Raw genomic sequence first — 22323 nt, 5'->3', positions numbered from 1 at the left:
TGAGGTGGGTGAGGTGGGTGGGGAATAACTGTAATCTAAATACCGCCTTTTTAAACGGTAACTGTAACGGAAAACAGTTACTTATATTTTGTATTTTAAATACGTAACGACGTTACATGTATTCCATTACTCCCCAACACTGCCTGTTATCCTGTCTTCCTTCTCTCACCCCAACTGGTCGCAGCAGATGCCCCGCCCCTCCCTGAGCCTGGTTCTGCTGGAGGTTTCTTCCTGTTAAAAGGGAGTTTTTCCTTCCCACTGTCACCAAAGTGCTGCTCATAGGCAGTAATATGATTGTTGGGTTTTGTCAGTGTTCGTTTTATTATTGTAGGGTCTACAATATAAAGCACCTTGAGGTGACTGTTTTTGTGATTTTGCGCAGTATAAATAAAATTGAAGTGAAGTGAATTGAACATGCAGGTTAAAGCTCCATTATGCAAAGAGGAAGCCATATATGAACATGACTATCCTTCCTGGACCAAAGCTCATTTAAAATGGTTTGAGGCAAAGTGGAAACTGTTCTGAGCTCAGACTAATCTAGATTTAAATTTTTTGTTGGAAAGCATGAACACCGCATCCTCTGGACTAAAGAGAATCAAGGATCAGAGCGTTTTATCAGTGCTCAGTTCAAAGCCTGCATCTCTGATGGTATGAGGGGGCATCAGCATCTATGGGATTGGCAGCGTACACGTCTGGAAAGTCACCGTCAATACTGAAAGGTATCTACAGCTTTTAGAGCAGTATATGCTCCCATCTAGAAAAGTATTTTTAAGGGAAGGCCTTCATGTTTCAGCAGGATGATGCTAAACTGCATTAGACAAGGATGGGAAAACATTCCTCTCCCAGAAGTTGAGCTACTGCTCTCCTCAGCTCAAAGACGTTTATGCACTGTTGTTGCTGCACAGTAGAAACAATAGGTTTTATGTCTTTTGTATTGTGTTGTAGACTAAACATGTACACAAAACATTTGACATTTCATACCTGTGGTAAACAGGAAGCTGTGGGTGAAAACATTACTGTAAGAAAGAAACCACTTCTGTTGTGTGGTGCACGCTGTGATCACGAGGATGTGAGCCATAGCCACATGTGGGATGGGTGTGTGAAGGAAGTAGTCTGGCTTTGATAAGATGCACTTAGAGTGGGATGTGCACTGCTTTTCTTTTGTTTTCAATCATTGTGCTCCCAAAGAGAAATTCAATTAATTTAATTTATAAAGCTCCAATTCACAGCAACAGTCACCTCAAAACACTTTATCTTGTAAGAAAAAACCCAAGAATCAGATGATCACATTTGAGCAAACACTTGGTGACAGTGGGGAGGAAAACCTCACATTTAGGAGGAGGAAACCTCTGGCAGAACCAGGCTGTGAGAGGGGCGGGCATCTGCTGCGACCAGCTGGGGGTGCAATGAACAAGGAAGGAGGGTATAAATCACGGGCCATCGTTCCCCTTTAATTAGAGGAGTTGATAAAAATGAAATACATGACATGGTTAAATAACATAAGAGTCTGCAGTCAGTTCTTCAAACACAGGCATATTTATAAAAATAATATAGACCATAAGTAAATAACAGTATATAAATAAGACAGAAAAATTATCTACAAATATGGAAATAAAATGTATTCAATTACAGAGCAGTTTCTCTGCTTTCTTAGTTTTTGAAGATTTTAGAAAACCTGGTTTTACAAAGACTTGATACTTGATCGTGATCTACTGAAGGAAGTTGGAGCAGAGACAACAGGGACGTGAGGAGAGGGCTGAGAAAAATCACTGAAGGTGGGGGTGAAACTCTGATGTGCATAGAGCAAACGAGTTAAAACAACAGGTTTAACTCCGCCTCCTCCTGCTCAAACATCGTTCTCACTCCCGAGGCGTAACATGTCGACGTTTTGTCACGTCCCGCGGCGTTCCTGAGGAACGCGAAAGGAGACCTTCGGCGTTGTTATGGTACGCGGCGGGTTATGGCTGGAATCCAGTGCAATGACGCTCCCGCGGTAATAGACGTTCCAGCCCTGTATTCCAGCCCTAAACCTAACCTTATCCCTAGCCCTGACCATAACCTTATTCCTGACCTTAACCAGGACTTTAATGATGTTAAATAGCGTGTTTCTAAGCGATTTGAAGAAAAAGAGCGAACATGTGTAGGTTCAGTCCAGACGGTTCTCATATTTCCTCTTTTTCCGAGGTCGTCATTTAGGAACGTGGTGGGTAGCCGAAAACGTAATATGGTGACGATTTGTCACCTAGCGTAAAATGTTACGCTTTGGGAGTGAGAACGGGTTGCCACATCACACGATCTGTGCTCCTCTGACACCTCCACATTCCTCCAGCAAACCCCCATCACTCTGACCTCCATCCCCCTCCATGCCACCCTGCATCACAGCCCCAGATACCACCACGCCCCCAGTTAGTCAGAACAGCCAGCACAGCCAGTCAGGTGAGAAGATAGTTGAGAAGCTCAGAACGTGCAAAACAGCTGAACCTGATGACATCGGCCCCAGAGTGCTGAAGGCTGTGTGGAGTACTCCAGAACCACCTCTACAGCCTGAGCCTGCACCTTCAGAGAGTCCCACTGCCTGAGACCCAGTGGCACTGAATGACTGCAGGCCTGTAGCACTGATCTCTGGTATCATGAATGTAATGGAGAGACTGATCCTCAGACACCTCAGATGGTTAGTGAGTAAGTCACATGAACCTCTGCGGTTTGCATACCAGCCTCATTTGGGGCGGATGATGCAGTTATACATCTGCTGCATGCTGGGAGTTTATTCCTCCTGCATTGACCCAACACCACAGTTTGTAAATTGAACTTTGACTTGTCAAGTTCCTTTAAGACGATTCAGCCTGCTGAGTGTTGGGGATGAAGGTGGAGGCTACATGTTTCTCTTTCTATGCTTCATTTCATAAATTTGCTTTGTTGTCAGTCGTATTTATGATTTTATGACAACTACATTTCCCTCCTCGATTAATAAAGTTTCTCCGTGATGTTGTTTTTTTATTAGGTTTGATGTAGTTGTGTTCTGTACTTACCTGTGGTAAACAGGAAGTTGTAGGTGGAAACATTACGGTAAGAAAGAAACCACTTCTATTATCTGGTGAAAAGTCAGCGGACTGTTCACCACATACGGTGTGTCATCTGTCAACAGGAGGAAGTGAGACGTATCCAGACGTGGGGGTGACAGAAGTACTGTAGCACTGTTTCTGCTTCAGCCTTGGTTGAGTCTGATATGATGCACTTTTATATGTCAGTGATTTTGATTTGTTTGCTTTCAATAAATAACAAAAGGACAACTTTGATTTGCTGATGATCATTCAGAGATTTTCCATCACAAATGTCAGGCGAGGTCTTCAGAGGAGGCGGTGATCAGACTGCTGCTGCCCCTGAAACCCAGAGGATGGATGTGCTGTGAAAAGCATTTAATACATCGTGATTTGTGACGTTTGTCACACTTGGACAAATAAAATATTGGAAAAAGACGACGAGAGTAAAACCAGAGTACACTTTAAAAATAATGATTTCATTTCTTAAAGGAAAAGACCCTCGTAATGCTACCTGCTTTAATACGTAAATGTACAAATACATTTGTTGGCTCCATCGGGTGAGGGCCTCCAGCTCGCACTGGAACGGTTCGCAGCCGAGTGTGAAGCAGCGGGAATGAGGATCAGCACCTCCAAATCTGAGGCCATGGTTCTGGAGCTTCCTCCGAAGGGTGGCTGGCCTCTCCCTTAGAGATAGGGTGAGAAGTTCGGCCATCCGGGAGGGGCTCAGAGTAGAGCAGCTGCTGCTCCACATCGAAAGGAGCCAGCTGAGGTGGTTCGGGCATCTGACAAGGATGCCTCCTGGGCGCCTCCTGGGTGAGGTGTTCCAGGCATGTCCCACCGGGAGGAGGCCCCGGGGCAGACCCAGGACACGCTGGAGAGATTATATCTCTCGGCTGGCCTGGGAACGCCTTGGTGTTCCCCCGGATAAGCTGGAGGAGGTGGCTGGGGAGATGGAGGTCTGGGCTTCTCTGCTTAGGCTGCTGCCCCCGCGACCCGGCCTCGGATAAAGCGGATGAAGATGGATGGATGGACAAATATATTTAAAAATCAGGTCTCAAGTGTGGATCATTATTGTTTGAAATAAGTTATTTCCTCTGATCTTTGTTTTAGTTGATTCTATTTAGAAAAGTGTTGCTTCAGCTTCAGCCTCATTAATGTTCTTCATGATCAATCATTATTTCTATCAGCATTTCTTATTTGCTGTTTTTTTTTAAACAAAAACTTATAATAATTACTAACATTTACAAAGAAAAAAAGTTTTTTATTTAAGCATCAGTACAGAAAACATGATCACCATTACTACCCCCCACCGCACGCACACCATGTGATCAGACACACAATCACACAGAAGAAGAAGCACTGCTGTGTCGCAGAGCGTGCAGAGGTGTTCAGCTGTGAAGTCAGATCGAGGCAAACAGGTAACACACACACACACACACACACACACACACACACACACACACACACACACACACACACACACACACACACACACCTGCTGTTAAAAGGAATCAATCACTCAAACTATAACAGATCAGTCAGTTTTTCATCTTCTTTATTCTCATAGAATCTAAATTATTTGCCTTTTTTAGTGTTTCTGCTGTGACTCTCTCGCTTCCGCCTCTTTGGCTAAACTAAAATATTTGTGACATGAAATATGTTTCGGTCATTTCTTCCTTTTATTTGAATCGAGTTTTCCACCTCATTTGCATTTTTCCTGACTGGCTGAGAGATGTGGACACACTCAAAAATAATATTTATGTTCAAAACACTGACTTTGGGTAATTAATCCATGTAAATTTGTTACATAAAAACAATATAAAATGTTAAATGTGTGATTTTACATATTTCAGCTGCATTTTACTCAGAATTATTGCTTCATGTTTGTGAGGGATAATAATCCGTTTTTGAGTGTACAGATGTTTTTGCAGCTGTCCTTATTGTGGCTCTGATTGGTTCCCTCTGCTGCTTAGATAAACAGCTCTGCTTGCAAATGTTTATTAAACCTGAAACTGTCCTTGAACATTTTGTGTATTTTTATGGAATCACTGACTTAATGAGTGGCAACATGAAAACAAACTAAGAAGTCCACTTTTGAAATGGATGAAGAATCTCTTTCCTATGAAAAGATCCTTAAATTGACATGTTACATGTAACATGTTACATGTATGCTGGTACTGTAATCTGTGACATTAACAAGGGTCTTAGTTTGAGTCCAGAAGAGCGTTTCAGTGAGCTAAAATAATGCTGTCCACTTTTTATTTTTGAGAAAACGCCAATATTGTTTAGTATTAACATGTTTTTAACAAGTGTTTGAGTCAGTCGACTTTTCATTTTTAGCTCATAAAATCAATTTTTGTGATAATTCTGAGGCTGAGTCCTCTCTAAATGGTGTTACTAACCTTCTGAATCCACTTAAAACACAAACATTTATCTCTTAAACCTTGTTTGTCCAAACACAGATCGTCCACGTCAGAGTTACTTTGCTCTTGCTGTCTTGCTGCACTTCCACATCTCTCTTCACTTTCAGTGATTTCTGATATGTAGTTTTTCCACCTCTAAAGTTTTGGACCAGGTCATTTTAGTTCATCGTCTTAACAGACTGTGAAACTACTCACATCAAATTTCTTGTTCACATTCACACAAAGAAAAGCAGAAGAAAAGTTCAGTGATACTCAAAAATGAAACAAATGACAGGAAACGTATAACACACAATGACTGCTTAGAAGCTTGGCATGAATGTTTTCAGTGCTTGTGAAGAAAAACTTTCGTTTGCTAACTCAATCAATATTTTATTTCTATAGCACATTTAAAAAGGACAGTGTCCATCAAAGTGCTTCACACAAGGTAGCAAAACAGAAACAACAAAAGCAACAAAAACAGTTAAAAACAATTAAAACCAGTTACAGTTACAGTTACAGTTACACAGCACAACTGCAGACCGGGAGGAAGTCCAAACGAATTTGCTTCAAACGCTAGATGGAACAGGTGAGTTTTTAAGCGTGATTTAAACGATTGAATGGAATCTGACATGCGGACATCGGACATGCCAGTGTAGATTGGCTAGAACAGTAGTGATGTCATCATGCCCTCTGGTGCCAGTTAAGAGGTGTTTTGAACTAAACGCTGGAGGAGAGAGAATTGGAGGTCCATGTACAGAGAATTGCAATAATCTAGTCTCGAAGTAATGAAGGCATGGATGAGCTTTTCAAGGTCTTGATGTGGACTGTAGGGCTTTGCTTGGAGATTTGACGTAGCTGCTGTCTGTCTGCATCATTCTGAACAACAGACCAAAGAAACACATCAAAGTTACAAAATAATAATTCAATAATTGATGCACAACAGCTTACTGTGTTTTTGGCATCTGAGCTGTGCAGACCATTGTTTTTCTGGAGTTCTGGGGACACAGTGTAAAGTATTTAGTATTCACTGCTCATCCAAAGACTTACTGTATGATACTGCATGTGTCTGTATGAGCAAGTTTAGCACAAGAGAGCCTAAAAGCATCTTTTCCTCTCTCCAGGTCAGTCAGTCGGTGGACTTTCAGCAGTGACATGATGGCAGCAGCAGCACCTGGTGAGTCCAGACAGACTGCAGGTGAGACCTGCAGCCTGCTGAGATCAGATTCATTGTTTATACTGACAGGAGTGTGAAAATTGGTTGGCACTGTTGGCCTTTGGTAACTTACTGTGATTCTGACCATGCAACACACCTGTTCACCTGTTGGAAGAAAAAAAAAAACCCATCATGATAATAATAATAATTCTCTGTTTTGTAAACAGAAAAAGAAATATGATGAGTTTTTTTTTCCATTTTTTGTTGAATTAGTTTTCTCTTAAAAACAAACATAAAAAACATTTATGTTCAGCACATAAATCAGCTCCAAATGAAACTTGAGACTCTGCACACTAAACCACCAGCTTCAACCAGAGAGAAGAGACTCGTCACTGAACGTTTCCAGGACGGAGGTTGCAGGAGTGATTCACACATTTACACTCAGCATTATAATTTGCTTTAAATTTCTGAATAACCTGAAGCTGGTACAGGCAGAGCTTTATCCTCTCTGAAGCAGCCACTGAATCGAGCTGTGATGCTGAGTTAGAGTGCAGCCCTTTGATGAACCTTCGTTGGCTTTGCATGAACGCCTGCTCCAGGAGGCGTTTCAAGAAACTTGCTATGGATTGCACAAGTTGTGTTATGTGTTACACTAATGCACTAATGTGACGTCCATAAAGTTTCTCAAACTCACATTGAACTGCGAGCCAGGCGAGTGATCGTCTTACAAGAACTGTAAAGTCTGAGCTTTCACTGATGCCCAAGCAATGATTATGTACACACACACACACACACACACACACACACACACACACACACACACACACACACACACACACACACACACAGAGTGTTTATTTACTTATCATCACTGAACATAAATGATTTTAGGAGGAAATAACATTTAATGAGCTAATTGAATTATGATGATTGATGATTTAATTTTAATCATTTTTCATTTTGTACTGATGTGAGCTGTGAGCTCTGACAGCTTGGGTTAAATATTGATCCGTATGTGTTGAAACTGTCTGTGTAAAGGTGATGCCAGAGCAGTTAACAAACTAAACTTACTTTTGCTAAACTGAAATTTTTTTTTAAACTTTATTCCCGTAGCATTTGTAGATTCTTGTGTTTTCAGCCTGAAATTGTAAATTGGAGCACACTGATTCATGTTTCTGTATTTTTGCAGATGATGATTTCAACAAACCAGAACACAGCAGCTCAGAGTTTGAGGACTGTAAGTCAAACTAACAACATTTCATATCATGAATAAAATAAGAGAAACTGGTGGATTAGAGGAATGAAATGTTATGCCAGGAGCTTTCTTATTTAAAGAGAGAACGAAGCATCTATTAAATCCTGCAGCCTGATTTCCTGCTTATTTGTGAGTCCAGTAGTTACAGGTCAAAATCTTGAATGCATTGAATGGGAAATTAAATTGATTAAATATGTATAAGTATATTTCTGTTTTGTTCATACTGTTAATATTTTTGAAGAAATTGAGTAAAAATGCTCAGTGACCGTGGAAATCACTAGCTGGTAGTGAAGCCGTACATGTGTCCTTGTGCAGTTGAAATAATCCACAAAAGTTGCTTTGTAGCTGAAAACAAACACACAAATATTAATTTCCACAAACTTGAACTCACATGAATGTCGCTGTACGCTGCACGACAAAATTATTTAAACTGTTTGACTCCACAGCTAGTCACAGTCAGTGTTGGGAAGGTTACTTTTAAAACGTATTCCACTACAGATTACAGATTACAGATTACATGTCCCAAAATGTATTTCGTAACGTATTCTGAATACTTTGGATTACTTTGTAAAAAGCATGATAATGAATGTCCTATTGCTGTGTGATTCATTACTATTACTGAAGGCTACTCTCCACACCAACACCAGCTACATGTTTAAATCTTAATATAAATGAGTAACAGTAGGTGGACATTAGGTAAGGCTGCACTTTTTGCAGCGATCTCGTGTAGAAAACTATTCAGCGCGTATATAAAACAGGTCCGTGGCTCCGAACCGTAGTAAAGGGACCTCTGGCTGATACGTCGGGTTCGTGTTGAGCTCGTAGCTGAAAACTAGCTTTAATTTGTTGTCTGGGTCGACTTTGCTAGCGAGAGACAGAGAGAGGCATTGAAAGGCTGCTCCAACAGGACTTATTGTTTCAGAGGAAACACGAACACAGCGTACAGTCGAGTCTTCATAGCTTACTTACAACTGGGCTTGTCAGGCTGCAGTGGTTGTTATTATATTTACATGCTTCCAGCTCCCGTTTCTGCTCCGTGACAAGTTGTACTTTTTCTTTTTCTCCCTCCCTCGCACTCACCAAAAATATTACCAAATATAGAGAGGACAGAGCCTTATGACACAGGAAAATACGGCCGTGTAATCCATTTATTTCAACAAAGTAACTGTATTCTAAATACCACCTTTTTAAACGGTAACTGTAACGGAATACAGTTACTCATATTTTGTATTTTAAATACGTAACGGCGGTACATGTATTCAGTTACTCCCCAACACTGGTTACAGCCTCTACAGTGCAGAGGTCCGACTGCCCAGCATGGGTGTTATTACAGTGGATTAAAGCAACAGCAGAAACTTAAAAAAGTAGAAAAACACTAAATAACCATGAAAATGATGCTAAAATGTGATTTTAATAAAGTAAAATGAATTTCCCCATTTATTTAAGTGTTTCCTTATCTATAACCATTGGAATCTGAATTATTACCAATATGTACATCTTACAACGTGGATAAAATGTTTAAACTGCTTTAGACTGAAGAGCATAATCGTTTCATTTCTTTTACAAAAGGAGAAGAAAATGTGGTTAAAACATCACAGAATGAGACATGAATATTATAGTTTCTACAAAAAATCAATGAATAATTTAAAAACGTGTGTTTAAAATAAACTCAGTGTTTCAGTAACTGAACTTATTTTTCAGTGTGTGAGCTGAGGGTCGTTCTGCTGGGGAACAGCTGGTCTAAGAGGAGCTCAGTGGGCAACTTCATACTGGGAGCGACTGTGTTCAGCTCTGAGGATAAAGCAGACCTCTGTCTGAGAGTCAAAAGGGAGCTGAAGGGGAAAGAAATCGATCTCATCAACACTCCAGATCTGCTGTCGGCTAAAATCTCCCCAGAAGATCTGACGAAACAAGTTGAGAACTGTGTGAGACTCTCTGCTCCTGGACCTCATGTGTTTCTGCTGGTCCTCCAGCCTGCAGACTTCACTGAGGATCACAAACAGAGGCTACAAATGGTCCTTGAACTCTTCGGTGATCCATCATTTGATCGTTCACTGGCTCTGATAATGCCCAAAGACAAGAGTTCAAGTTCCATTGAAAAGTATCAGCAGCATCCACAGTTAGGAGAGATTATCAAGAAATGTAGAGAAAAATTGTTGTGGCAGAAGAACCTGGAACAAGAGCAGCTGTTAGCAGCCATAGATACAGTGGTGAGGAAGAGCATGAGGGAGGAAGTTTCCAGTGAGGAAACATCGGTTTCACCCAGTCAAGATGAGGAAGAAAAAGTCCCTGCCAACTTGGATCCTATTAGGGGCGGTGAGTCTAAAACTGTGTTTTCTGTACCGTATAATGTGATGGTCAGGTTCAAGTTCAGGGTTTTCAACAGTGTTTTACAAATCCTGCAATTTGTAAAACTGTCTGGAAACTCCTGACAACTGCTGGCTCACTGGAGATGATCCTGGAGATGACTTTTTTTTAAAATGATGCAGCTCTTAAATATAATCCCGTCCACATGTAAACAGTAAAAATGAAATGTTAGCCAATCGGACGTATAGAAGCCTGGGAGGGAAAGAGTAAACAGGCCTTTGTATCCTGACAAAACCTTCAGTACTTCTGAAAAGTTTTTGTTTTTCTGAAAGGCAGCTAATTTTGTGTTACTTTGCAAGTGCCATTTTCAACCGATTTCATTATTTCAAATGTTAATAACTAAAGACAGTATTTTGGCTGTTGTGTAGACTCACACGTTAGGAATGAACCACATGCATAGAGCATACAGAAATGTAACTGAAAAAATATTACATTTATTCAAAACGGACGTCGGGATTTGGGTTGTGATAACGTCTGTGTTGAATGTAGAAACCACGTCCGAAGTTCACTCTGACGCCTCTGTCTTTCTTAACGGAGGGACAGTAGCTGTGTGTGTGTATGTAAGCCTGTGAAAACTGCAGATAGTAAGATTAACAGCGGATAGACAGTATTTTGTCTTTATCCGCCATTGTTGAAATTCATCTCATGTAAACAATAACATGGCGCACAGCGTGACGTCAAAAACGGCGCACACCTTTGATGTTGCGTGAGTAAATTGAAAATCTCCACCCTGGCAGGAGCTTTTAAAAATCTCAGCTGTCAGTGACCCAGAATGCTGTTAATGTGTAGATGAAAGGCCCAAATGCATAGAAAATACCGTATTTTCAAAAACACCCGTGTACACGTGGACGTAGCCTAAAGTACTGTTGGTAAGAAAGGTGTTTAGCTTGATAACAGTTCTAGGAAACTATTTTAGAAAGTCATGGATTATGGAGAGGTGAGATCATCTGCGTCTAGCTGTGAACTTTCCAACTTCAGTTCGGGTTTGAACGATTCCAGTTTGAAAGAAGGTGGAGATCCTCTTCCAACTGTGGACCATGGCCTTTGATATGGAGGTGCTGATTCTCATTCTCGCCACGTCACACTTGGCTGTGAACTGTTGCAGTGCGAGCTGGAGGAAACCACCTGATGAGCCAAACTGATGAGAAACACATAATCTGAAAAAATAAGCAGTGACGAATTTGTGATGCCAAAAAAGTGGAAGCCTTCCACCACTGGACTGCACCTAGAAATTCTGTCCATAAAAATAATGAACTGGATTGGTGACAAAGGGCAGTCTTGCTGGAGTCCAACACCCACCAGGAGTCTGACTTGTTGCCAGCAGTGTGGACCCAGCTCTAGCAATGGTTGTAGAAGAATCAAATGGCTTGCTGCAACAGGCAAAACACTCCATACCCCTGAAGAACTTCTCACAGAATACTCTGAGGGACACGGTCAAATGCGTTCTCCAAGTCCACTAAACGCATGTAGACGAGTAGGGCAAACTTCCATGCACCCTCAGATATCTCTGTGAGGTTAAGAGCTGGTCCAGTGTTCCGTGATTGGGACTACAACCACATTGTTCCTTCTGTATCCGAGTTTTGACTAAAGCATGGACTTTTCCTTTCCATCATCCTGGAATAGACTTTCCTGGAGAGGTTGAGGAATGTGATCCCCATATACAGTGGCTTGCAAAAGTATTCGGCCCCCTTGAACTTTCCCACATTTTGTCACATTACAGCCACAAACATGAATCAATTTTATTGGAATTCCACGCTGCATTTCTGATCAGCGCTCTCCTTGTTCGGCCTGTGAGTTTAGGTGGACGTCCTTATCTTGGTAGGTTTACAGTTGTGCCATACTCCTCCCATTTCTGAATGATGGCTTGAACAGTGCTCCGTGGGATGTTCAAGGCTTGGGAAATCTTTTTGTAGCCTAAGCCTGCTTTAAATTTCTCAGTAACTTTATCCCTGACCTGTCTGGTGTGTTCTTTGGACTTCATGGTGTTGTTGCTCCCAATATTCTCTTAGACAACCTCTGAGGCCGTCACAGAGCAGCTGTATTTGTACTGACATTAGATTACACACAGGTGCACTCTATTTAGTCATTAGCACTCATCAGGCAACGTCTATATGCAACTGACTGCACTCAGACCAAAGGGGGCTGAATAATTACGCACACCCCACTTTGCAGTTATTTATTTGTAAAAAATGTTTGGAATCATGTCTGATTTTCGTTCCACTTCTCACGTGTGCACCACTTTGTGTTGGTCTTTCACCTGGAATTCCAATAAAACTGATTCATGTTTGTGGCTGTAATGTGACAAAATGTGGGAAAGTTCAAGGGGGCCGAATACTTTTGCAAACCACTGTAGTTGGAGCACCCCCTTATGTCCACCTTGTTGAGGATAAGAACCCCCACCCTGGCTTACCAATCTAAAGGCTCTCAATGAGATCCTGTAGAGGTGTGTGAACCAAGACAGCCCTACAACATCCAGAGCCTTCAGGAACTCAGGGCAAACCTCATCCACCCCAGGGGCTCTGCCACCAACGAGTTGTATAACTGACTCTGTGTCCTCACCTACGGTGAGGGATGACTTTGTCCTTGTTGTCCCCAGACTCTGGTTTCTGGAGGCAGCAGCCTAAGCAGAGAACCTCACACCTTGCTCTTTCTAGACAACTCCTCTAGCTTATCCGGTGGAATACCAAAGCATTCCCAGGCCTCATGCACTAGCTCAGGCTCCTTCCCCACCAGAGAGGTGAGAGTCCATGTCCAAGTCACCAGTCTCTGTAGCAGGGATCAGTCTGCCAGTGTCAACGTTCTTAGTACACACATTGCACCCGACCTCTATGGCGTCTTAAGATGGGTTGCCTAAAGGAGGATGGGCCTATGTTCCTTCTTCAGGTTGCACCTGGCCAGGCCCCATGGGCTACGGCAAGTCACCAGATGCTCTCCCTCGGGTCACCTCCCATGTCCTAGCTCCAAAATGGGGCCCAGGTAACCGGATGCCTGACAGGGTAAACTGTTCCCTTGGTCTGGTAAGGGTCTTATAAGGGTCTTCTAAATGGCTTAGTGTCTGGTCCCTCACTCAGGGCCAACTTGTAATGGGACACACAACCAGGTGGCAAAAGCCCCCCAACAACATAGCACCTGGGATCCCTGGAAGACACAAGCCCCTCAACCACGATAAGGCAGCGATTCACAGAGGGGCAGATGACATTAAAAGGTGATACTGGTTGTGCGCTGTGAGTAGAGAGTGCATCTGCAGTTTTCTTGTTATTGTGAGCAATCATCAGCTAACTGTTTTAGGAAAAAGAAGTAAATGGTGGTGGTATTTAACCAATCAGGTGATCTTATTAATGTTTCAAACCCTGTAACAGAATGTAGTAAAACTGTGGTGACAAAAGTCTGTGTGTCACAATTTTAAAGGTAATTTACAAGTTTTATCTTTGTTTTTCAGCACATGAACTCAGGATAATGCTGTTTGGAAAAAGTGAGAACAAAAAATCATCCCTGGAAAAGATCATCATTAGAAAGAAAGAGTTTAATATGCCTAAAGTTCTTGGAGGAAAGCAATGTCGCGCTGCCTCTGGAGAGTGGAGAGGGAAACCGTTAACAGTAGTCAAAACCCCCGACATCTTCAGTCTGTCTGTGAAAACTCTGTTCGAAGTGATGAAGAGCTGTGTGAGTCTCTGTCCTCCTGGACCAAATGTTCTGCTGCTGTTAGTGAAACCTTCTGATTTCACCGAAGAGGACAGAAAAACTCTGAATTTGGTCCTGAGCTTGTTTGGTCAAGATGCTCTTAAACACTCAATGGTCATTATAACACAGAAAGAGGAGAAAGGCAATAACTCAGTGGAAAAACTCATTGAAGACTGCAACCAAAGGCAGAACTGGTTTGAAAAAAATTGTTCTGCTACAGATTATTCAGAGTTGATGGAAGAAATGAATGAGATAGTGAATGAAAACTGGGGAAAATATCTAATGTTAAAAGAAGAGGCTAAACCCAATCTGAAGTCCAGTCTGAACCTGGTTCTGTGTGGGAGGAGAGGAGCAGGGAAGACGTCAGCAGCCAAGGCCATTTTAGGTCAGACTGAGCTTCATTCAGCCTCCAACTCATCAGAGTGTGTTAAACATCAGGGAGAGGTGTGTGGACGTTGGGTTTCCCTGGTGGAGCTGCCTGCCTTGTATGGAAAACCTCAGAAGGCAGTGATGGAGGAATCATTCAAGTGTATCTCCCTCTGTGATCCTGAGGGTGTCCATGCCTTCATCCTGGTCCTACCTGTGGATTGTTTGAGAGACGAAGACAAGAGAGAGTTAGAGACCATCCAGGATGCATTCGGCTCTCAAGTCAATGACTTCACCATGATTCTGTTCACCGTGGACTCAGATCCTACAGATCCAGCTGTTGGTAACTTTTTAAAGGAAAATAAGAACATCCAGAAGCTCCTCCAGAGCTGTGAAGGAAGATCAGTTGTTCTCAACATCAAGAAAAAACAGCAGATCCCAGAGATGTTTGAGATTGTGGACAAAATTAGTCAGCCTGCAGGAAAACTGTGCTGTTATACAACTGCAACATTTTTACACGCACAAATGGCGAAAGTCTTAAAACTTGTCACTGGTAAGTAGTTTAGATTGTGATATTTTCCAATGACCCAGAGTTTTAATCCAGTATACAAGTGTTAACTTGTTCTTGTTTTCATGTTTTAGGTGGTGAAGGTGGAGAACAGGACTCAGACTGTCTCAGGATTGTGCTGATTGGGAAGACCGGCTGTGGAAAGAGCTCTACAGGAAACACCATTTTAGGAAGAGATGAGTTTGAAGCTGCATCAAGTCAAATGTCGGTCACACAATGCTGTCAGAAAGCAAATAGTGAGGTGGACGGTCGTCCTGTTGTTGTGGTCGACACTCCTGGTCTGTTTGACACAAGTTTGTCCAATGAAGAAATTCAAGAGGAGCTGGTGAAATGTGTCAGTCTCCTGGCTCCAGGACCACATGTCTTCCTGCTGGTGGTAGAGATCGGCAGATTCACAGCAGAAGAGAAGGAGACACTGAAACTCATCAAGAAATTCTTTGGGAAGGATTCAGAAAAGTTCACCATCGTTCTTTTAACCAGAGGAGACGATCTGGAGCGTCAGAGAGAGTCTGTTGATGATTACATCAAGAAGAAATGTCACAGTTCCTTTAAGAAGCTGATCTCTGACTGTGGAGGAAGATACCATGTGTTCAATAACTCTGACAAACAAAACCGCACACAAGTCAGTGAGCTGATAGCAAAGATTGACACCATGGTGAAGGACAATGGAGGAAGCTTCTACACCAACGAGATGCTGCAAGAGGCTGAAACTGCGATAAGGAAGGAGATGCTGAGGATTTTAAAGAAGAAGGAAGAAGAGATTCAGGAACAAAAGGCAGAATTTGAAAGAAAACATAAGGAAGAAATGGAGGCTATGAAGAAAAGAATGGATGAAGAAAGAGAAAAGGAGAGAATACAGAGAGGAAAAGAACTCGAAAAAATGAGAAATAAAATTAGAGAAGAAGAAGAGAAGAGAAAGCAGGAACAGGAAATCAGGGAAAAGGAGAAAAGGGAAAAGGAAGCTGAAGAAGAAAGACGCCGACAAGAATTTGAAGCAGAACTTGAAAAGCTGGACAAACAAATTCAGTCAGAAAAAGAGGCAAAGGAAAATGTGGACAGAAAACTGGAAGAAGCCAGAGAAGAGATGAGAAGAAAACAAGAGGAGTGGGAGAAAGAACAGAAAGAATGGTGGGACAAACAACGACAAGACGAAGACAAAAGACGAGAGGAAGAGAAAGAAAAAATGGAAAAACTACAGGAAGATTATAACGAAAAGCTGGAATGTGAAAAAACCAATAAAGAAGACGATCAAAGAAGAAGAGAAGAGGAAATAAAAGGATTGGAGGAAATTCATAAGAAAACTCTGGATGATCTAAAGAAGAAACATGAACAGGAAGCCAGAAAGAAAGCTGAAGAGTTCAACCAAGCCCAGAAGAAACACGTGGATGATTTAGCAGCTCAGAAGGAAGAACATAAGAAGGAAATTTACGACTTAGTGAGACGTGTGACCAAAAAGACTGACTATTCGAATAGGATCAAGAATTTAATGCAAAAACATGAAAAAGAAATGAGATCTGTGACAAATGAAGAGGGGAAAGAAAACCTCCAGGAAGAACACGAAGAACAACTAAATAAGTTAATGCAAGAAATCTTGAATGAAGAGATCAAGGACGCGTCGACCTGCAGCATTTTATAAAGAGAAATCCACTTTTACAGCTGTTCTTTAACTGTTAGAGGACAGAAACAAACAACATGTGCAGACTTGTTGTTCTGCATGTTTTACACATGATTGTTCATCACGACCACAGAAGAAGCTGCTGATTGGATATCATCTCAAATAGTTCAGTTCAGTTTTATATATATATATATATATATATATATATATATATATATATATAGCACCAAATCACAACAACAGTCGCCTCAAGGGGCTTTATATGGTAACGAAAAGACGCTACAACAATACAGAGAAACCCTACAATCAGATGATCAAACACTTTGGTGACAGTGGGAAGGAAAAACTCCCTTTCACAGGAAGAAACTTCCAGCAGAACCAGGCTCAGGGAGGGGCGTGGCCATCCGCCTACTAACTCCACTCATAACCAATAATAATCATTTTGATTTACACGTTAACCTGCACTATGTAAGTAAAATTACTCATGTGGATGATTTTCTTTGGTTTGGTCAAAATCACCATTTGACCAAAATGTTTTTTTTTCTTTTTTAATATTAGATTGTTGTTAAAAGGAATCTGGATGTTCTTTCATATATTGTTCTGTTGTCAATATTTGTGGTTTGATTATGATTGTTTTTTGTTTTTGTTTATTTTGCATAAATGTGTCATTAATAATAAACACAAGATGAATAAATAAACAAGTGAAAGAAAACTTAATGATTATTTTTCTTTCACTTACGATGAATAAATCATGTTTTAAATTTTGTTATAATTTAACCTGTTCTCTCCAAATATCACAGCAGTTATTCATTATAAAAACATATCTGCATATCATTTACACCAGTTTTATGGCATAACTAAGATCGTATCCGTGTTTTCTTTAATTATTAATGTAAACAGTTTTTCTCTGTAATCAGCTCTGATTGATCGTTGTTAAATGATGAAGTCAAACATCTTCATTCAGCTCTGAAATTATGTGTTTTTAAATTACTGAACTTGCAAAATTACATGAACTGCTCCACCTATGCGGACATATTTGATTTGCATAAGTTTTTGTCTATAAGGTAAAATGTGTATAACCTGTATTATGGTAATTAGTGATTGTAATGTGCACAACAAAGTCCTGATAAAGAAACTGTTGCCAATAAAAACAAAGGTTGGAATTTTAAGCAAAGTTTGAACTTGTTTCTCTGTGGCAGCATGAGTGGGTTTATGTTTTTGGTGCCTTTTCATTCTCAGCATCGTTGCAGGTAAATGCAGGATCCCTGAGTGGTCAAAAAACATTTGGTTTTTTTCTTAATCTGATTTAAGTCTGGACTCAGCCACTCAAAAACTTTTTTTAAGGAGAATTTGCTGGTTTTGGATCATCGTCCTGCTGCATTCCCCAAGTGCTCTTTAGCTGCAGAGCAGGAAGTGATGGTCGAAGCTCCTTTAGGTTTTTCTGGTGGAGACATTCAGGAGCAGAATTCAGCAGCAGCCCAGCCCATCACACTACCATCACCATGTCTGACTGTTGTTGTGAGCTTTTTATGAACTGCTGTTAGTTTGATCCAGATGTAACGAGAATCACAGTTCAGCTTTTGTCTCATCAGCCCACAGAAAGTTTTCCCAGACGTCTCGGGGATCATCCAGATGTTTTTTGGCCAATGAGCAATGAAAGGAGACACAAGTCCTTTTAAAGACCAACAGCTGAGTGTGAGAGCTGGACTCAAAAATATCCCATTGGTTACTTTCTTACATATTTTTAATCAGCTTTAATGAATAAAAACATAAAAATGTTTTTGGATTTTCGGCATCATTGCTCATGTACCAGTTAAATAGTAGTTAATTAACCTGCATCATATGCATCATCTAACACTGTGCATTTTCTTCACAAGCATCTATAGAATTATTCAAATGAGCACAAAAAACAATCTGAACTAAATGTTGATGCAGATTCAGTTCCTGCTGATGCTGCAGATTTTCAGTATGTCAGAAAATGCAATATAATCACAGCAGTTATATTCTCTCCTCGTCCACCGTCAGCCAGACACGCCTCTGCTTCACTCTGCCTCTGATGGACGTCTCTCACTGTGGGGACAAACATGTGACGCTGATCTGTCTGAATGGATCTGCTGCAAACTCAGGCAGAGTTATCCCATCTGCTGCCTTTCTGAGCTGAAGTGTGGAGAGAAGCTTGGTTTCACTCTGTCATTTAGAAAATGCTGATCAGGACTTTTCAAACATTTTTTATTAACTACAACAAATGAATCTTTTTAAAAACAGAACTAAATGAACACATTTAATATCTGATCCTATTTGGAGGTTTAAACAGCCTGGAAAATGACTCTTCGTGTGAGCGATGAGGATGTTTTATGGTGCTTTCTGTTGTTGCTCAAACTTTGTAGAAATATCGTTTAGTTTGAGATGAATAAAAAACAAAAATGCAGGGTTAGAGTTATGCAAAGTAAAGATGATCTGACTGATCGCTCTGAATATGAATCCAACAAGGTTGATTCAATCATCTTTGTTTTACTGAATGGCTCAAATGTATTCTTCTGCATGAAACTTGTTAAACAGCCAATTAATGATGTAATCAATAACTGGTATTGATTACATCTGAAGCATAAAGGAACATGAAGATCAGACGTGTCCAGACAGCAGTGATAGAAATGAGAGTGCTGTTGTTGGAGAGCTCTTAGTTGTGGGTGTTTGGTCTTTAAAAGGACCGTTTGGTTTGTGGGGTGAACATCCGGCTGACGTGGAGCTGCTGTGGACGTGGTGGAAGACTTTCACAGGTCTGTTTCCTCGACATCGCTGGCCTCCTGCAGACCGTCCACAGCCAGGCAGTGAGCGCACACGTGCTGGTCAAAGTGCAGAGCCAGCTCCCGAGCCAGCTCCTGGAAGTCCTGACCACGGCTCAGCGTCTGCAGTTTGTCCCTGCAGTCAGAGATGTCCATCGGAGAGAAGTAGAAGCGTGTCTGGCTGACGGTACATGAGGAGAGGACAGGAGGTGTCCTGGAGGTCAGAGTCTTGTTGTTGGGACTGGATGCAGTCTGGCTGCTGGATCTGTGCTCTGTGGTCCTGCTTCCATCCATCGTGGTCTGGGTGATGTTCTCAGTGTGAACTGTGGGACTCTGCCCTTTAGGCTGCTTTATATCATGAGAGCTGCGTGCTGATTGGATGAGACAGAACAGGACCTACAGGTCCAGGTCTCCATTGTTCAAGTGACCCCCCCCCCCCCCCCCCCCCCACCTCACCACAGGGCCCTGAAGCCATTCAGGAACAAACCAGAGTGTAATCAAAGCAGTTGATTAGTTTTAGTTGAACACAAAGACTTTGATCATTTTTAGTGATTATTCATTATCACTGAATCATCTCTGGCAGTGATGAAGTCATTTTTATTACATGTTTATGTTAATGATATAGAAACAATTTAACAGATTTTGTCTTTTTAGCACATGAAACAAATTTTATTAAACATATAAAAGGAACTTTTCGAAAGTTCAGAAACATTGCACCTCCTGCTCTAACTGGTCACTCACATGAAGAGTGTGAAAACTTTCTTTCTTTATTAATAAGTGTAATATTTCCAGAGCAAACATCAGTCCTCCTCCTTTCTCTCTGACTCCACGCTTTAACAGACTCTCTGAACGCTGTCATCAGTTTGGTTGACAAAATGAAACCACCACACTCTTCAAATGGGTCTTCAACACCATTGGACCGTTTGTTCTTAAGGTAATTAATAATTCTTTGACCTCCGTCTGTGTCCCTACATATTTTAAACAAGCTGCCTTTTATTTCAAAAGTGTTCTATATATGCTCCCACATATCCTGAATAGCTTTGAGTACATCTCGTACCATTGTTATGCAGACGGTATTCAGCTGCATATGTCCTTCAAACCCCAGAATGTAGCCACACGATCTATCCTGTATTCATTTCATAAAGAACTGTGTGGCATGCATGCCAGTGAAACGGGGCGATCGTGGTTGAAGAGTTGGGTGTTCGTCTTGTAATCAGAAAGTTGCCGGTTCGAGCCCCGGCTTGGACAGTCTCGGTCGTTGTGTCCTTGGGCAAGACACTTCACCCGTTGCCTACTGGTGGTGGTCAGGGGGCCCGGTGGCGCCAGTGTCCGGCAGCCTCGCCTCTGTCAGTGCGCCCCAGGGTGGCTGTGGCTACAATGTAGCTGCCATCACCAGTGTGTGAATGGGTGGATGACTGGATGTGTAAAGCGTTTTGGGGTCCTTAGGGACTAGTAAAGCGCTATATAAATACAGGCCATTTACCATATATTAGCAATAATATAGATAAGTAAGTATATTACAGAAATGGGTCTATTATGGTATAATGTACACATATGTTATGAATATGCTATAACTATAAGTATGTGCAGGCTATGAACAGGATATAAATATGAAAAACTATACTGAAATATGAGACATGCAGCTATACAGAAATGTGAACTATGCAGGTTATAAACGGTTGTAGAATTAAAATAAACACATTTTAAAATGTGCTTTTGTTTAACCAGTTTTGTTTCCACAGAAGTAAAGAACACGATCTGTTATCTGAAGACAAAGTGTCACTTTTCGCTTTCTGGAAACTCAACCACACCACAGTATGCAGAAACTCCACCAGGGGGCGATGTTTGTCTCTCTACGATTCGTTATCACGGTTTATTTATAAAGAACAAAATGTCCATTTTAAATACATGTAAGCTTCCTTCTTACAGCACATTTAGAATTCATACCTTCAACATTAGCTGGAGATGTTTTAATCTGGTCACTTTGGAAAACCTTTATTATCTATTAATTACATACAGCTCTAAAAGCTTTAATTCTCACGTGAAATGTATAATTGTGTTTAATAGTGCTCTTATAGACAAACCATATTAGTTCTGACTCCATTCTCTGATTTAATCATCAAGCTTCTGAAAATAATCCGAGACATATATGTTTAATAGAAACAGAAACACTTTCAGCCTCCTGAATGTTTCAGTGTTGATTCCATCTTCTGTGGAAAGTGGAAATCTTTGGCTTTTGTATTTGGGTTGTTCGAGATCCGCCGCAGTAAACTCGCTGTGGAGGTCACAGCAGCGAAGCATTTTCTCAGGATTAATCTTCAGGTAGCAGGAACCAGACCCCATTTATAAAGTTAGTTATGATCAACACCTACGGTTCAGATTACACACTGATTAACAGGTCAGGTTAGAGATCAGCAGGTATGACATCACTGCCTACTGACCAATCAGACCTCAGCAGGAGAGTCTAAAGTCTTCGTGTCTCCCTGTGAGCATATATATATATATATATATATATGTACACACACACATATGCATATGTAGAGAGCAGCAGTCTGGCCCGGAGACTCAAACCCAGGACGCTTCTACTGTAAGGTGTGTGGGTGCTGCTCAATCACTGACCTAACTGGTTCTCAGTGTCTCGGTATTCTCACTGCTTTGTGATCCTCAGTGAGTCCTGTCATTGACATAATTCCATCAAAGATGAGCGGTTTAAAGCACTCGGGCTCAGCATGACTCACTCTTCTAATCCCGTCAACACCTTGAACTTTGTTTACGCGTCAGAGATGCAGTGACGCGTCCTGCTTTATGACAGCGTCACTGACTCTGGACTGGTTGTTGGGGCTGTGATCCAAATCTCAGACTTTGTTGTGGGTCAGCTTCCTCTCAGGTGGTTCTCTTTTGTTCACCCTGGGACTTGTGAGACTTGTGAGCTCCAACATCAACTCATCAAAGTAAGGCTTTATTGTCAAAAACAATATGTACATAAAATCTCAAATCCTTGGAGCGGCTCCACACGAACTTCAGAGCGGTTCGTTTATGGCGTGAACGCGATCCGAACCGACTACCAGGTGTTGGTGACGTAAATAGCCAGG

At 41.4% G+C, this 22323-nt stretch overlaps 1 protein-coding gene across 3 annotated transcripts; it reads left to right on the top strand.

Moving 5' to 3' along the window:
* The first annotated feature begins 4392 nt into the window (after positions 1 to 4392).
* Positions 4393 to 18221, top strand: LOC120722439 (GTPase IMAP family member 8-like). 3 transcript variants are annotated; one of them, XM_040013428.1, is made up of 6 exons: positions 4393 to 4459; positions 6565 to 6617; positions 7786 to 7833; positions 9553 to 10167; positions 13658 to 14818; positions 14908 to 18221. In XM_040013428.1, exons 2-6 carry the CDS (start codon positions 6596 to 6598, stop codon positions 16467 to 16469), a joined length of 3408 nt encoding a protein of 1135 aa, XP_039869362.1. In that variant the 5' UTR covers positions 4393 to 4459; positions 6565 to 6595; the 3' UTR covers positions 16470 to 18221. The 3 variants fall into 3 exon arrangements, with proteins under 3 accessions (XP_039869362.1, XP_039869364.1, XP_039869363.1); XM_040013430.1 differs by lacking the exon at positions 7786 to 7833 and having other exon boundaries at positions 4441 to 4459; positions 14908 to 18220; XM_040013429.1 differs by lacking the exon at positions 4393 to 4459 and having other exon boundaries at positions 4911 to 6617.
* The last annotated feature ends 4102 nt before the right edge of the window (positions 18222 to 22323 follow it).

Source organism: Simochromis diagramma, unplaced genomic scaffold, assembly GCF_900408965.1.
Source record: "Simochromis diagramma unplaced genomic scaffold, fSimDia1.1 OVJJ01000778.1, whole genome shotgun sequence".
NCBI classification, from domain to species: Eukaryota; Metazoa; Chordata; class Actinopteri; order Cichliformes; family Cichlidae; genus Simochromis; species Simochromis diagramma.
Note: the sequence above shows the minus strand (reverse complement) of the source record. Positions and strands in the feature narration are given on the sequence as shown.